This window comes from Falco cherrug, chromosome 4, assembly GCF_023634085.1.
Source record: "Falco cherrug isolate bFalChe1 chromosome 4, bFalChe1.pri, whole genome shotgun sequence".
In the NCBI taxonomy this organism is placed as follows: domain Eukaryota; kingdom Metazoa; phylum Chordata; class Aves; order Falconiformes; family Falconidae; genus Falco; species Falco cherrug.
In genome coordinates this window covers 56809908-56824763 of record NC_073700.1, presented here as the reverse complement: position 1 = coordinate 56824763, position 14856 = coordinate 56809908, and the positions used below count along the sequence as shown (strand labels likewise).

General features: G+C 35.0%; 1 protein-coding gene across 1 annotated transcript in view; it reads right to left on the bottom strand.

Moving 5' to 3' along the window:
* Positions 1-1313: 1313 nt before the first annotated feature.
* Positions 1314-14856, bottom strand: part of LOC102049132 (sodium channel protein type 5 subunit alpha-like) — a 53929-nt gene continuing 40386 nt past the window's right edge. The window contains exons 20-28 of the mRNA XM_055709925.1: positions 13662-13835; positions 12117-12254; positions 10917-11171; positions 9958-10011; positions 8895-9036; positions 7349-7449; positions 5703-5967; positions 2220-4409; positions 1314-2081 (exon numbers count right to left, since the gene is read on the bottom strand). Of these exons, the coding sequence (XP_055565900.1) occupies positions 3259-4409; positions 5703-5967; positions 7349-7449; positions 8895-9036; positions 9958-10011; positions 10917-11171; positions 12117-12254; positions 13662-13835 (2280 nt within the window). The 3' untranslated portion in view covers positions 1314-2081; positions 2220-3258. The remainder of the gene's footprint in view (positions 2082-2219; positions 4410-5702; positions 5968-7348; positions 7450-8894; positions 9037-9957; positions 10012-10916; positions 11172-12116; positions 12255-13661; positions 13836-14856) is intronic.

Genomic DNA, 14856 nt, shown 5'->3' with positions numbered 1-14856 from the left:
AAGCACAATAACCTTTGGTAGGTTTCAGGGAAAGATGTCATGATGATATTCTCTCTAGTACAATTCTTTTGGAATAAATTAAATACAGGGCATCTTGGAGTCCTGAAGAACACTATAGATAGCACAAACATTACAAGGTTAGCAGTAACTGAAGAGCTCCAGAAAGTAAAAGGACAGTTGCCACAAAACCTTTATGGAGCGTGTTGTCAGGGATATAGGGCTATCACAAAAGCAGGAGAAAACTCTTAATTATCAGCGGTCAGTTGCTAACTGTTTCTAACCAGGAAAGTGATAAATGGAAATATAATAATGGAGCTCTGCATCCCCACCAAGGAGGCAACCTTGCTATGTATCACACTGCTGGTCTGCAGGAATTCACTAGTAGCTTTACCTGCACAGTGTTTCCTAACTGGAGGGATCCAAAACGCCTTTGTTTTTGCTATTCTCTGATTTAAGTATCAAACTTCATAAACAGAAAGGAACATTCCTCCACTGTGTTCCAAGTATGCCTGACTGCTTTTCATGAAGTTCACACAAGCAGTTTTGCCTGGAGAAATTCACAGTTCCAGATATAAGAATGTCAAAACCTCCCACCTGTTCACTGCAATTAACTCATCACCACATACAGTCTTCTTCAAGAAACTCTGTGTTGCTTCAGCAGCTGAATTGGCTTTGGGGCAATCCTAGCACAAACAAGCTGGGTATAACCATTCTCCTTTCAACCCTGCGACAGCGTGCTAAGTCTCGTTTATTAATGCTGAAGCAATATTAAAAATCCATCCAGGCTTTTAAATTTGTACTGTGGTGAATTCAGGCTTTTGTATGTTTCTGAGGTAAAATAATCACTAAGGATGTGTTCATGCCAGGTATGATTTTGTCCAAAACTGCTGCCCCTACATGGGAATAAAGTAATAGAATCATAGAACCATCTAAGTTGGAAAAAACCCTTAAGATCATAGAGTCCAACCATCAACCTAACACCTTTCTGTTCACCTTTGAAGTAATTCTAATTATGGACCAGGGCGCAGCACCTTCTGTTGCACTCAAACAACATAATTTTAAATCTTAAACATCAGATTAATTAAAAAAAAAAATGGCATTTTGTTAGCTATTATTAGTGTTTAAAATTCATTCTTTCATCATTAAGATTCTCTCATTTCCCAAATATGGCTTTTGCAGTCTTTCCTCATTTTCCAACATGCAAGAACAAAGCACTTTTACCTCTTTCCTTGCAAACATTTCCTGCTACAGTGCTATAGAGAAATGCTTGAAACTACCCCTCTGGAAGATCCAAGCACACAGGAGAACATAGGTGGGTTTTCCACATTTATTAATTCCATCAATCTGTCACATGTAAAAATCAGAACAGCCAGCGAACACACGCCTGCTGAGGACTGCGGCCAGCTGGAGAGGCCAGGACAGAAAAAGAAGCGAGTTATGATGTTATTTTCTACGTTATTTACAATTAATGTAATACCTCCATGCTGAAGTGTACAAGTTTGACGTGTTTCACTTGACTGGCCATATTCTAAAATGCAGTAAATGCTGCCATCTAATGGTGTCTGATTATTGAACAAAAGCCCTCGGCTCATTCCAGCTTACACCGAACAAAAGAAATAGTTTCACCTCAAAAGCATCACTCTGCAGGGCAGGGCACAAGCAAGCCAGGCGGGACAGAAGCAGATCTCAAGCTGATCCACCAAGTACCTCTGCATCCCGCTTCCCAGTGCTGCTGGCACCAGGGGCAGGTTTCTGAGTTATCCTCGTCAACTTTTTTCTGAACAGAAGCTGGTTCTGGAAGCAATGAAGCTAGTTCAAACCATACTGTATCCAAACTCATTAACTCGTGGCTTCCATGTGCCTTGATTTCTGCTAAAAGTAGCTTAGATTTGACTGTATCTGTCATATTTTAATAGTATTTAACACAGGGAATGACAGTAAAAATGAATTACCTTATTGTCCCTACTACTCCTGGCCTGAAAATGATTCCCTGTAAGAAGTAAAATATTTTTGGTTTTCTTGTGCTAATAGGTAGCTATTTTTGGAAAATTACATTACTGTGGTTCTACCCCTGAAGATACCTCTTACAAAACAGACAAAAATGTGTTAAGCAGATGAACTCTACTGAAGAATCTGAGACTGAAGATACCTCTTACAAAACAGACAAAAATGTGTTAAGCAGATGAACGCTTTATTGAAGAATCTGAGACTGAAGATACCTCTTACAAAACAGACAAAAATGTGTTAAGCAGATGAACTCTTTATTGAAAAGTCTAAAATAGTCCTAGTTCATTAGTAGTTCTGAGGCTACAACATCTGACCAATCTAAGCTGCAAAAAAACCCAGCAAAAGCAATATTAATACACATTGTTCATACAAGGGTTTTTTTTCACAACCTATGAAATAAATACTTACTCTAACTTTAATAAAGATAGCCTTGTAAGATATACCATGAACTCCTTTTCATATTACTAAGTAATAATTTCTCTGACATTTAGATGAAGTATAGTGATGAAATTCTATGTACAATAATTCTTAACATTTTCTGGAAAGAATACCTCTTGTGTAACATCCCTTCATATCAGTAACTATTAGTATCACAATTTTCATACACTGAATGATACAAAGAGCAATTTATACACAACTTTCCAGCACAGACACCTGATGATATGTTAAAACCATGTAGGTGCAAGTGTAAAGACATCTCAAAAATCCATAAGCATAAACAAACCCATCCAAAGGCACTAAGAGGAAGGTGGTCCCAAACAACATAGAAATTAGTGGCTGATTATACTCACAAATTTTGAGTGAGCTCTTTTACAGAAAATGCAGTAATTATTTAATTTTGCTACAATAACCAATTTTTCAAACTAGCCTTTATCTCTAAAGAGATATACATTGTTCTACAGCTTTGTGTGCTTGTAAATCATATTACAGTTACAACAACCTTGTACAGATTTCTTCTGTAAACACAGAAATACTAAGTGATACAAAAAATGACAGATGTAAAAATTAACTCCCCTACTCCAGTAGCTGAGGAAAATAAAATCCACGGTTTGATTTTCCTTTAAGATTTATGACATAGTTGTTCAAATCTTAATTGTTCTAAGGAGTATTTGCAAAACTGAACGACCAGAATACTGAAAGGCTCCCATCATTATTCTAATTTAGAGCATTATGCTCTGGGATCAAAATATTTTGTCCATCTGAAAACAACCGATATTGATTTAATCAAAAATGCTGCAGATTGGGGCAACATTATGTATCCGCTTTATTGCTACCTGTTTCAGCAATGCCATCATAAAATAAAGGGAGAGATATGGAAGAGGTAGTTCGTGATTTATCCAGCTTCCTACCATTATTATCATTAAGCATTGATGCAATAAGACTTTCCTTCTCACGTGTTTCTTCTTCAAAGACAGCACTGTTATAATGTTTATGACGGTGTAAGAAAGATTTATTTTTAAAAGAACGCTGCATTAAATACCTCCTGAAAGCCCTTTGAATAACAAGAGCCGATACCTCCTCCTGTTTTCTTTTAAGGGTAGTAGTAATTGGCTTGTAAGAAATGTTAGATGAATTGGCAGCTATAAATTTTTCTTCCATGTGTAATTCAAGACCATCCAAATTTCCAGATTCTCCCAAGACCCTTTTAGTGAAAGCAAGCAAGATATCCAAGCAGTGGATCTTATCTCCAGTAACTATAGGGATGTCCAGAGATATAAGCTGAATTTTATTAGGCTTTGGAATGCGTAAGGGTTCTGCCAGAGCATCTGCAAAGTCTGAAAGAGCAGAATATTCAATAAACTGTGTTGCCTCAGGATCAAATTTTCCCCAGGTCTCATAAAACATATCAAAGTCATCCTCACAAAGAGGATCTGTGCTTTCTTCAGTGGCAACACTGAAGTTCTCTAAAATGACAGCTATGTACATATTTACAACAATGAGAAATGATATAATGACATAGCTTACAAAAAATATAATACCAACCCCCTTATTTGTGCAATTTTCTTTCTGTTCAGCTGTTAAATTTAAGTTGGGAGCACATGAATTAGATCCTTTTAACATAGGGAGCAGGAGACCATCCCAGCCAGCTGACGTTGTAATTTGGAAGAGACAGAGAATGCTACTATCGAAGGTTTGAAAGTTGAAAAGGTTATCAATCCCACCTTCCCAGCCAACACAGGCAAAGTTTGTCATGCCCACGATGGCATAAATGAACATAACCAGAAAAAGCAAAAGACCAATGTTGAACAGTGCAGGAAGAGACATCAGTAATGCAAAAAGAAGAGTTCGAATTCCTCTAGCTTTTCGAATTAATCTCAGGATTCGGCCAATTCGCACCAAACGAAAAATTCTCAAAAGTGTAGGAGAGAACATGGCTTGAAAGCCTTCAGAAAGTCCAATACCTTTGAAATGAAAAAGAAAACAAAATGTTGTCAAGTGAAATTCCCTATTTGTGTCCCTTTTGTTACATTCTATGCTTTAGGTGTTGAAAGTAACATTGATCATATTACATCATTTTCAACAAAAACATTACCATTAATTACTTACAAAAGAGCTTACGCAAAGAAAGATAAATTGTAATAACTTTATAAAGAGGTATCACAAATATGTGTGGTTTGGAAATTGCATTCTCCCAGATTTCTCAAATTCAGGGGGTGAAATTACGCATTGCTAAGTAGTTAAAAAATCCTTTTAAATCCATTCAGCTCCTGTGCTGGAAGCTATGGGGCTTGCCTCCTAGCTGCTGTCTGAACACTGGTTCTCCTGCAGGCCTAAGCCACCTGCTAAGCGTGAGATTTTCATTAATGCTTGGTACTTGAATGAGATCAGAGAAGAGCAAGAAGAAAATAAAGGAAAACTGTCTTTCAGTACTCATCCTCCATTGCACCTCCTTCTATGATCTTACTATCAGAGTAATGTAAATTATTACAAACAGAAGGCTTAAGAAGTCAGCATTTTCCTGGGTTGCATGGGATAGCAAAGGGGATGAAGCAGAGAACTCAGATCAGTTTTTCTTTATTCTATGATATAAACTGAGCCTGAGTAGGAAGCACAGACTTAATAAGCTGTACAAGAAATTCAAGCTATATGTGACCCTTTGCAGAGGAAACGATAAGCAACTAGTCTCATTTGAAAAGCAAAACAAAACCAAGCCAGTTTTAATAAGACTTTTCACTGTCACAAATGGTGACCCAGAATTAGAATGGTGCTGAGCAATCAAATTTTTCCTTAGCTTTCTAAATCAGCCCTCGGGATCTGCCTTCTTAAAAGAAATTCCTGGAAAATGAAATAAATCTTTCTCATTTTTCATATAAATGTTTTTTTAAACTGAATTGACTTTTACTGTGAAAACAACACTTAATGTGATTACATGTAAATTGAAAGCATAAAAACATTAAGAAAAGAGTTTAAGTACAATAACTTAGAAAAGATGTTACTGCATTAAATTCCTATTCTGTTAATTACTCAATAAAAACTCATACTTTAAAAAACAATTGAAAACTATCCATTTTAGTACTCTGCAAAGACATAAGGGAAAACAAAAATACATCTAAGGAATCACTTAGCATATGGTTTGAATAAGTGCAATGGATCTGGAATTTATTTATCAGCTATATGTAAGTGGTTACTTCATACTGCAATTTGGTTTTGTATTGGTAAAACACATTACCTATCTAATAACAACTGATACTTACTAACTAGTGAAAGGACCACAACAGCTAAATCAAATATGTTCCAGGCGCTGGTGAAGAAGTAATGTCTTAAGGCTAGTATTTTTATGACACATTCCCCAGTAAACACCACCACAAAAAAGAAGTTGATTTTTTTAAGAACATCCTTGATGTTATTCTCATTATTTTCTGCCATCATAACGACCATATTTAGACAGATGAGAGTCACAATGGTAATGTCAAATGCTTTGTGCGATATTATATCAAACAGTAATCCTTGGAACATGTTCTGTGGAGAGAAAGAGAAGAACTGCTTAATGTGAAAAGGAATAAGGCCTAAAAACCTTAAGATCCACCTGAGAAGAGTCTCAGGTCTGTAAAAGCCCCGTTCTGCCTTGCAAAATTGCTCAGCTTGGGAGGAAACACAGCGTGTAGTGCTGAATCGCCTGTTCTTGCTCACTGTACGCAGGCCTAAGCCATTGTTGGAAACTGCTGTACCAGGTACTAGAAATCATAAATCAGGTAAAGTTAGACACACCAATAGAAGAAAATGGTAACAAGCCAAGATTTATATAAAAGATCCTGGCAGGGTCACTTATAAAAGAAAGTTGAAAGGTTCAACTCTGAGGAAGGCTACCTGAGCGGGGCCGAAGGCCGGAATGACCCCCTCAAAACTGATGCCAAGAGAGGATTCTGCTTAGACTCCGCCTATCATTAATATGCAATGTGATGTTGTAATTACATGCATAATGTATGAAGAGATGTTGCAATCACATATGTCAAATGTATAAATTAGCCTGTTTCGCACCTGTGCTTCAGAGCGAGTTTCTGTGGTGCAAACCACCTCCTCCCCTGCGCAGATAATAAATAGCTTGCTGCTAAAAGTACTCAAAGTCTCTTAGCAGTTTTCCTCATTCCAAGGTTTTTTGGCATCAAATGCTACTGTGAAGATCCAGGCTACATTCAAATATTAATCAGTAATTTGTGCTTAGAAAGAGAATTTAAGGGAATATAACTTTAACAATAAGCTTCTAGAAGCACTTTTAGGTGTTTTGTTTAGACCTTCAAAGAAAACAGTATTTTGCTAAGTATTTTCAGGTATCATGCAACCACATTTCCTTAGAGAAAATACAGCAGGAAAACGTTCAGAATACATTGTGATTTCTCTTTTAATAGAAATACTTATTCTAATTAAAATGTCATAAGCAAGGAAAATTCTGAATAGTTACTATGTGAAGCCAGGCCTGGAATTAAATTTAAGAAACTATAAGAAATAAAGCATAAGATTATTTAAAAGTAACAGCTATGGGGCATACACTACTCACTATTCCTTCTCACCTGCAAAAATCCAATCTAGTTGCAGGAGCAGTAGCATGCAACTAAAGCAACCAAGGTCATGGTATGAATATCAAATACTTAATATGAACCTTTATAAATAGATTGTACATTTGAATAGGTGATAAATAGGCTGTAAATTTCCTTAATTAATACCTACAAAGAAAGACTGCATCAGATTAAATTAAGAAATGGAGAGGAAAATGTAAATACTATATTGAATGAGGAAGATGATGGGCTCTAAAGTGAAGTTTATTCCAGATGCCTGGCTACTAAGTTTAAATACAGTCACCACCTTTATATCTTCTATCATATTCTACTTCAGATGGTCCTACCAATGGTCTTGGGATGGGTTTCTGAGGTTTCTTGGATCCAAGTTTTTTTAGGGCATTATAATACTTTTTCTGTTCCTCAGTCAAAAACAGATCTCTTCCACCTAAGTAAACGGAAAGAATACTGTTGATCAGCTGAAGTTTATGCACTCAACTATATAAACAGCAGCAAATTTATGCAAAAAAACAGTAACAACTGTCACAAGAGGCATCTCAGAGAGCACAGAGACCAAATGTCTTCACCATTTCTCCTTTTCCCCTTGTTCTTTGACAAGAAGTACTGCAAAAAGTTGATTAGGATTTGATCATGAAAGTCTAGTCTCGACAGTGCTCCCAAGTCACTTTCCTCAGATGGGAGGGCCTTCCTGAAATTTTATAAATTTCTTTCATATTTTTAAAATGGCATAAGACTCATCAACAAGTAAAATACTTCCCATTTATATTTTTGGGAAAGGTAGAAACAGAAGTATATTGCTGGGCTAGCAAGTAAAGAGAGGGTTATGAACAAGCATTTTGGGACCAAATTCTGTGGGGGGTTCCTGATACTGAATTTCTGGTGCTCATCTGATTACCATCTACACCACCTGTACTACTTAGCAATCACTTTGAATCTGAGAATTCAGGAGAGCCACTCATCATAAAAGCATTGAATGATTAGCATTTTGTACAAGAAACATGTAAAACAATACTCAGTACAGCATCTGCACTTTGAATCACTCTGGTAAAAAAAAAACTTTGAAAAATCAGTTTAATTTTACTATATGGAATCTCCGTGAAAATCCCCAAAAAGCAGCAAAGAAATGAAAATGAAAAAAAATGCCCACTGACAGCATGGACTAAGAAAAAAGTGTTACGTCCACATAAACTTCTAGCAAATGTTCAGGCTCATAAGCTACTTAGCCAGTGTTTCTTCTGTCTGTTGGGATTATTATAACTGGGACTTTGTTATAAAAGGAAATTATTATAGTGAAGTTGGACCATTGTTCCTCAGCTCTTACATATCCTTTCTCTGTTCATATGTAGAGGGCAGAAGAATTTCTCGTGGGCCTTATTGCCATCTATCACCACCAAGGGCAGTAATTCTTTGACACTTGGTGTATAAATCAGCTTACAGAAATAATAAATGGCTCCTGTAGAGATTCTGTCTTCCAAATATGAACCCTGAAGTTGTAATCCTCCTGTAGTTTACTCTGAGCAAAAAGGGTTATTCTATTCTCCAGAGAAAATCTTCAAAGGAGAAGCAAAGAATTTCACTCTCCTGTAGAAAAGTCAATGTAACTTTTTTTGGCTTCTCTTTTCTAAAACTACCCACTCTTTCCTCCTTGTCCTCCTACTTAGAAAAAATCAGAATTTGGTACGAAAATAGAATGTACAGATAAATTACTAAAAGCTTTGAGAAGGGGACTCCTGTTTTCAAAACTTGGTATCTATTATTTTAAATTTCTCCAGTCAAATAGTTCCCTGAAAATATTAGACATGCAGACGTCAAACTAACATTCACTTAATCAAATCTGGATTATGAGAGACTCTGAATTAGCTCATGTAATACTTATCTTTTTCCTTTGTTGATTAAAATTGCTGATAACCACTCCAATGAAAAGGTTCAGCATGAAGAAAGATCCAAAAATAATGAAAATAACAAAATACATATACATGGCTAAGAATGCTTCAAACTTTGGCTGTTCGTCTATCTGTTAAAAAAAATCAAAACAGAAAAATCAGATAATCACAGCTTTATCATTTCCAGTTTACAGGAACAAATCCTTTTATTGCCAGGAGGGATAAATTATTCCTACCTATTTAAACCTTTATTTAGATGTACAAGTAGAACAATTGTCTTGTTCTGTTTTGTTATTGTTTGTAAAGATAATTACAACGATATTTAGCTAAATCCAGCTCTAGTAAATTCTTCAGTCATAGATAAACAGATCAATCAGAAGTGATGCTGTGAACGCCTAGATTAGAAAAACAGCTGAGACTAAACATAATGGTGAACTGCCATCCCTTCAAATTCCAGCCAAGAAGCAGTTTTAAAAATCCAGCTCACTACAATCAGCCCTACAAGGAACAATTTTAATTAGCAGTTATTTCACTACATTCAAAAGCACAGCACTTGAATGAATAAGGAAAACACAAATTAAATTAAACATAGAAAAGTTAAAACACACTCTACTACTGAGAGAATACGAAACAGCACATGGAAATGGGGAAGAAATAGTAAGGATGTCAAATTCAGGGAAGAAAACCTCCAGAAATAACTGATAGAGATGCATGCCATTTTAATGCTACTATACACACTTCAGAGGCATAGTCCCTCCAAGACCTTCTGAACTCTGTCGCCAAAACAGACTTGTCCAAAACTTGCAACTCCTTGCCCTCTGCATTCTTGAAATAGGTTTTTGTCTGGTGTCACTCTATTTTGACCAGTTTTCTTTTGTCTAAGTACCAGATATTTGGCACTCCAAGGATTATTGTTTTACTGCGTAGTATGATGCACTCATCCAGTTATATTTCTGACTTGATATTGCAGACAAAGCTGAAAAATGCATTGTGTGGATAGAAAAGGAAAGAAGCAAAGGGAAAAGAACTAAAATCTCACTTTAGCAACACACCTTACGTGAATCCACTGCTGCATACATAATGTCCATCCAACCTTTAAAAGTTGCCTGAAAGAAATGCATTATTAAGGTTATTCTCACTAAAATAAAATTTTTACAAATTAGGTAGAGTAATATAAATGAGATAAGAGTTGTGGAAAAGTGAGCAGTGTGCTATGAAAAAATGTGCATCACTTCTAAATATCTGCTTGGAAGTATGATTCACTGGAGTTTAGTAAAGGGAAAAAAAAGTATTTCCTGAAAAGAAAAACTTGCCATGAATCCTGTGAAATGTCTTTTAATGTTAATTCTTGTTAACTTTAAATTTGTGTAAATTCTCTGCTTTTTGAAAAAGCAGTAAATGTTTCAGCTTAAATAGTATATATATCCTAAAAGGATAAAAACAATTTCTAAGAAAACAGCAGATGATTCCTTCCTGCAACATTTAGCAACTCTGCAGAATCATAGGACACTTTGGTGGATACGGGCAAAGAACTTTATCTACAAAAGATACAAGGATAACAGCCACTTTAAAAAATGCCTTTAGGCATCTCTTTAGGGAGATCAATAAATTAGCATCCCAATATTTTATGACTTAAACAATAGAAGAAAATATAGCAATATAAATAAACTGCATTATACTTTTTCTTTCTCATCCACTCTTCACTTTTACTAAAGAAAATGAGAATAACTTTAAATGTGGTAACATGCTGACTGTTTCAGGCTCCATATGTTAATCAAAATTGAAACAAAATTGAAGAGCCATGAAACACAGTGCCTAATTTTAATACAAGGTTGCATATGGTAGAATGTCCTTTAGGAAGAACTGAGCACCTTATAGATAAGAAAAATATTTATGGAAGCTAAAAAATCCCTAATTTCAGTGAAATACACAGAAGCATAGTAGTATCCCATGATTGGGCTGCTCAACACATTTCTTTGAAGAAAACTGAGTACGTTTTTAAAGAACTTACCACTTGGAGAAGAGCCAAGTATCCCATCCCAACATTATCAAAGTTTATATCACTATTTGTCCATGTTCCATTATAGAAAGTACAATTATCTCTGTTTTCAATTAGACTGATATTTCCTTTCTTGAGTATGCATTTTGAAAATTTTTTTCCAAGAAATTTTACTCCTGCAATGTTAAATAGGAGCCAGAAGACAACACAGACGAGTAAAACGTTCAAGATTGAGGGGATAGCTCCCAAGAGTGCATTCACAACAACCTTAAATAAAATGAAGGAAAAGAAAGAATTATTCACGTTCAATAGGACACCTTCCCAGAAAACCACTTATTTTTTTCTTCTTCTGTAGGTATTGCAGATTCTCATCCATATAAAAACTAGCAGATGACAAATGTAAAGCCAGCCTTCAGCTCAACATCAAACTTGTCTTAACATGTAATTCTGTGGGATCTATCTTGCCTTTTTGAGGAAGGAAGTAAAAGAGATTGTAACCAGAATTATCCTTGGGTAAAAGAAATACATAAGATTATTAGTCTGTAGTAGCTATGAGATCTAAAAATCAGGTATAGGGGAATGGGTTATATCATCTGCATTTACTACAATATCATAAATAACTCTCTTTTTATCTTGGAGGTGTTTTGTAAGAGAACAAGAGTTTGCTCTCCACAACAAAATGAACATCACCCAATAACCACTGGCAACTGACTGCACACAGCACACATAACTATATATATATATCTTCTTTTCTATTGACAAGTAATTAAAAATTGTTCCTTTTTTCCCAAGAAAATTAATTTTTGTTCAGAAGAATTTGCCAAATATTGCTGGATGAAATTTTTCCATGTCTAAGATAAACGAAAGAATGGGTTTCAGAAAAATATAAGTCTAAAAAAATTCTTGCTTAGTTTATTCTGCAAATTGCACTGAAAATGGAAACATGGAGAAATATTCTGGCGTTCACATTAATATATGTAATAATTAATTGTGGTAGCACATTATAATTCCATTTCCTTATTTCACTTGTATTTATAAATTTCTGTGAAAGTGTTAGGTATTCTTTCAAAATAACAACCATAATATGTAAGTTGGCAATCGGAACCATCTTAATGCCATCATGTCCCAAAATAGAGATTCAAGTTGAAATTGTTGCAAGAGCTTCAAACGCAGTTATTACAAAACACACACACACACACCCAAGATCCTTACCTTTATCCCTTCAAATCTTGACAAAGCTCGTAGTGGCCTTAATGCTCTAAGAGTCCTGAGAGATTTCAGGGCACTCCCAGAGGAACAAGGTGATGTGTCTTGGGAAACACTAGTTAGTCCCCAGGAAACAAATGACAGCTGTGTTCATTGAATTGAAACCAAGATCATTACAGGGTATACAAAAATGTATTTTATTTGTGTCAGTAGATAATCATAGGCTGAATGTTACAGCATCATTGACCATTAAGTCAAATGAGGAAAATATGCATTCAAAGTTATTGTAATATAATTTTACTTCATTGCCTTCTAATATTTTAAAAACAATGGAATTATTTCATTCTAATTTGAAACTTTTTTTTATTTTTTCTAAAAAACAGTTCACATAATTTTTTTTAATGCTAGTATAACAACCAAATTGGTAAGTATAGTAATTTTGTGCACTACAGGCCAGAAAGGGTTATTCAAATAAAATATTCCCATTTTCTGCACAGTTATTCTCAGAAGTGTATACAGTAATTCCATTAATTTCATATCATACCTTAAGATGGTGATGTGGAAACAAAATATATTTTTAAAAGATATCCAGTCTTCACTTTAAATTTTCATGAGAGAAAATGAATTGAAAACATCACAAAATTGTTTCAATAATTAGGGTGCTTTCTAACAATTCATGATTTCCATTTTTCTTCCTATTGCCTCTTCCTTCCTATTTGAGTTTGTTGCCTCATTGTCTAGCTGTTGGATATTTTCATGGTTTTCCTCAGTTTTGGATGGCATCACTATTAATATTACACAACTGTAAATGCTGAAGTCATGCTATACATTCATTGTAAATAGTGATGATATTAGATTTTTCTGTTGACATTTCCTAGTACTCCTCCACCTTCAGTGTTAAACTATTCAGAGGCTATCAAACAGCTACTTTGACATTACTGGAAGTCAGCTGTTTAGATGTCCTTATTTCAAAATAATTTCAAAAAAAAAAAGGACAAAATAATTTCAGTATCTTACCAGTGTATTGATTACAATCAAAAATATTCCATTTTTATATGGCAAGATTATATTATTTAACTTAGTCTGAACTGAACACTGCACTTCCTCCATCTCACTATGGATGATTTCATCATTTCTCTTTATAGATATGTAAAGCATTGCTAGGATTTCTTGGTTGTAAGGCCAAACATATTTTCCTACGTCTTTAACTCTATAGTAAACCATTTTTTCAACAATACCTTTCAATTACTTTACCGTCTAAATTTCTTCTCCTTTAAGGAAGCAACTCTACTTTTTTCTGTTTCTAAATGTCAGAGCTGCCAGCAGCTTCACAGTTTTCTACCGGCTTAATTAATTTATTTTATTTTTATTTCTGATCACTAATTGCACTCTCTTTCTGCACTTGAAAAGGTTTTTATAACCAACATTCTCCTCAGTGACAGTGCTACCTTGTTGAAACTTGTGTTTATTCACCATCAGATTTTACATGTAGCTCTCTATACAGAGCATATCAAAATTCAAAATGTAAGACAAGCTGAATACAATACTTACACATACAATGATGAAGTCAAGCCAACACCAGGCATTTGTGAAATAACTGTGCCAACCATAAGCTATCCATTTCAGAAGCATCTCCATAAAAAAAACATAGGTAAATATTTTATCAGCATACTCTAGGAGCTTTTTCACTGTTTTTCTCTCCTGCAGGTGAATATCTTCAAATGCCTGGAATTTCAAAATTTGGTTTTAAAACAGTTCAGTAGTTTTTACAGATTTTTTTTTTAATTGCACAATAGTACACAGTTTGGCTTATTATAGCCATTTCATATTAAATCATGGGCAACCACCACTTAATTTTATACTTGGGCGTAAAAAATTAAACTGTAAAATAAGTACAATCTCATTTTCAGGTTGGTTGAAAAATCACATACTTCCAGTTCTTTATGCTCAACACTTCTTCAAAAAAATATCTGATGAGGGTCAATTCTGGCTATTAAACATCCTGTCTTCCCAAGTTAGTGGATAATTTTGAAGTTGTTCGTCTAAAATCCTTCATAATAAAGCTTGAATTAAACACATTAACCACTGTCTTTCAGACTTAGACCTTCCAAATGATTCATCTTTAGTCAGCCTGCAGGCTTTTGTAATACAGATATGAAAAAAATATGACTAATACCTTATCTGGAACTGTTAATTCCTGGAATTTCACATTTTTTTCACCTAAATCTCGACACTACTTTGATGTCAGTAAGGGTTTAGGAACACGTTTTATTGATTGCTGTATTTCATGCCATTGTTCACTACTGTTTAATATAGCTGCCGCTTCGCTAACCTATTTTAAGTTTTTGATATTGCCTACCTGTTCCCAATTCCTTTTAACATCTTACATCATTTCCTCATCAAGCCTCTGGCAATGTCTTGATTCTTGCTTTCATCCATTCCTCCTCTACCTTATAGCTCCATCTCAACTTCTTTTCTCTTTTGTGCCAACATTTCTAATGATCTATCCATCCATTTTCACTACCACTGTTTCCCCCAACAAATCCGGGCTTATTACTTAAAATCTTTTATTTATGTAGTTATATCAGAACTCATCCTGTACCATAGCTTCGCCCAGACCTTATGATTCCTACATGTAAATTACTCAGTCTCCTCTTGTCTCCTTCTCTTTCACGCTGTCCCAAGAGCTCAGTGTGCCTCTAGCGCACGTCAGGGCATTTAACAACTTCTCTTTCTCTTACCCTCA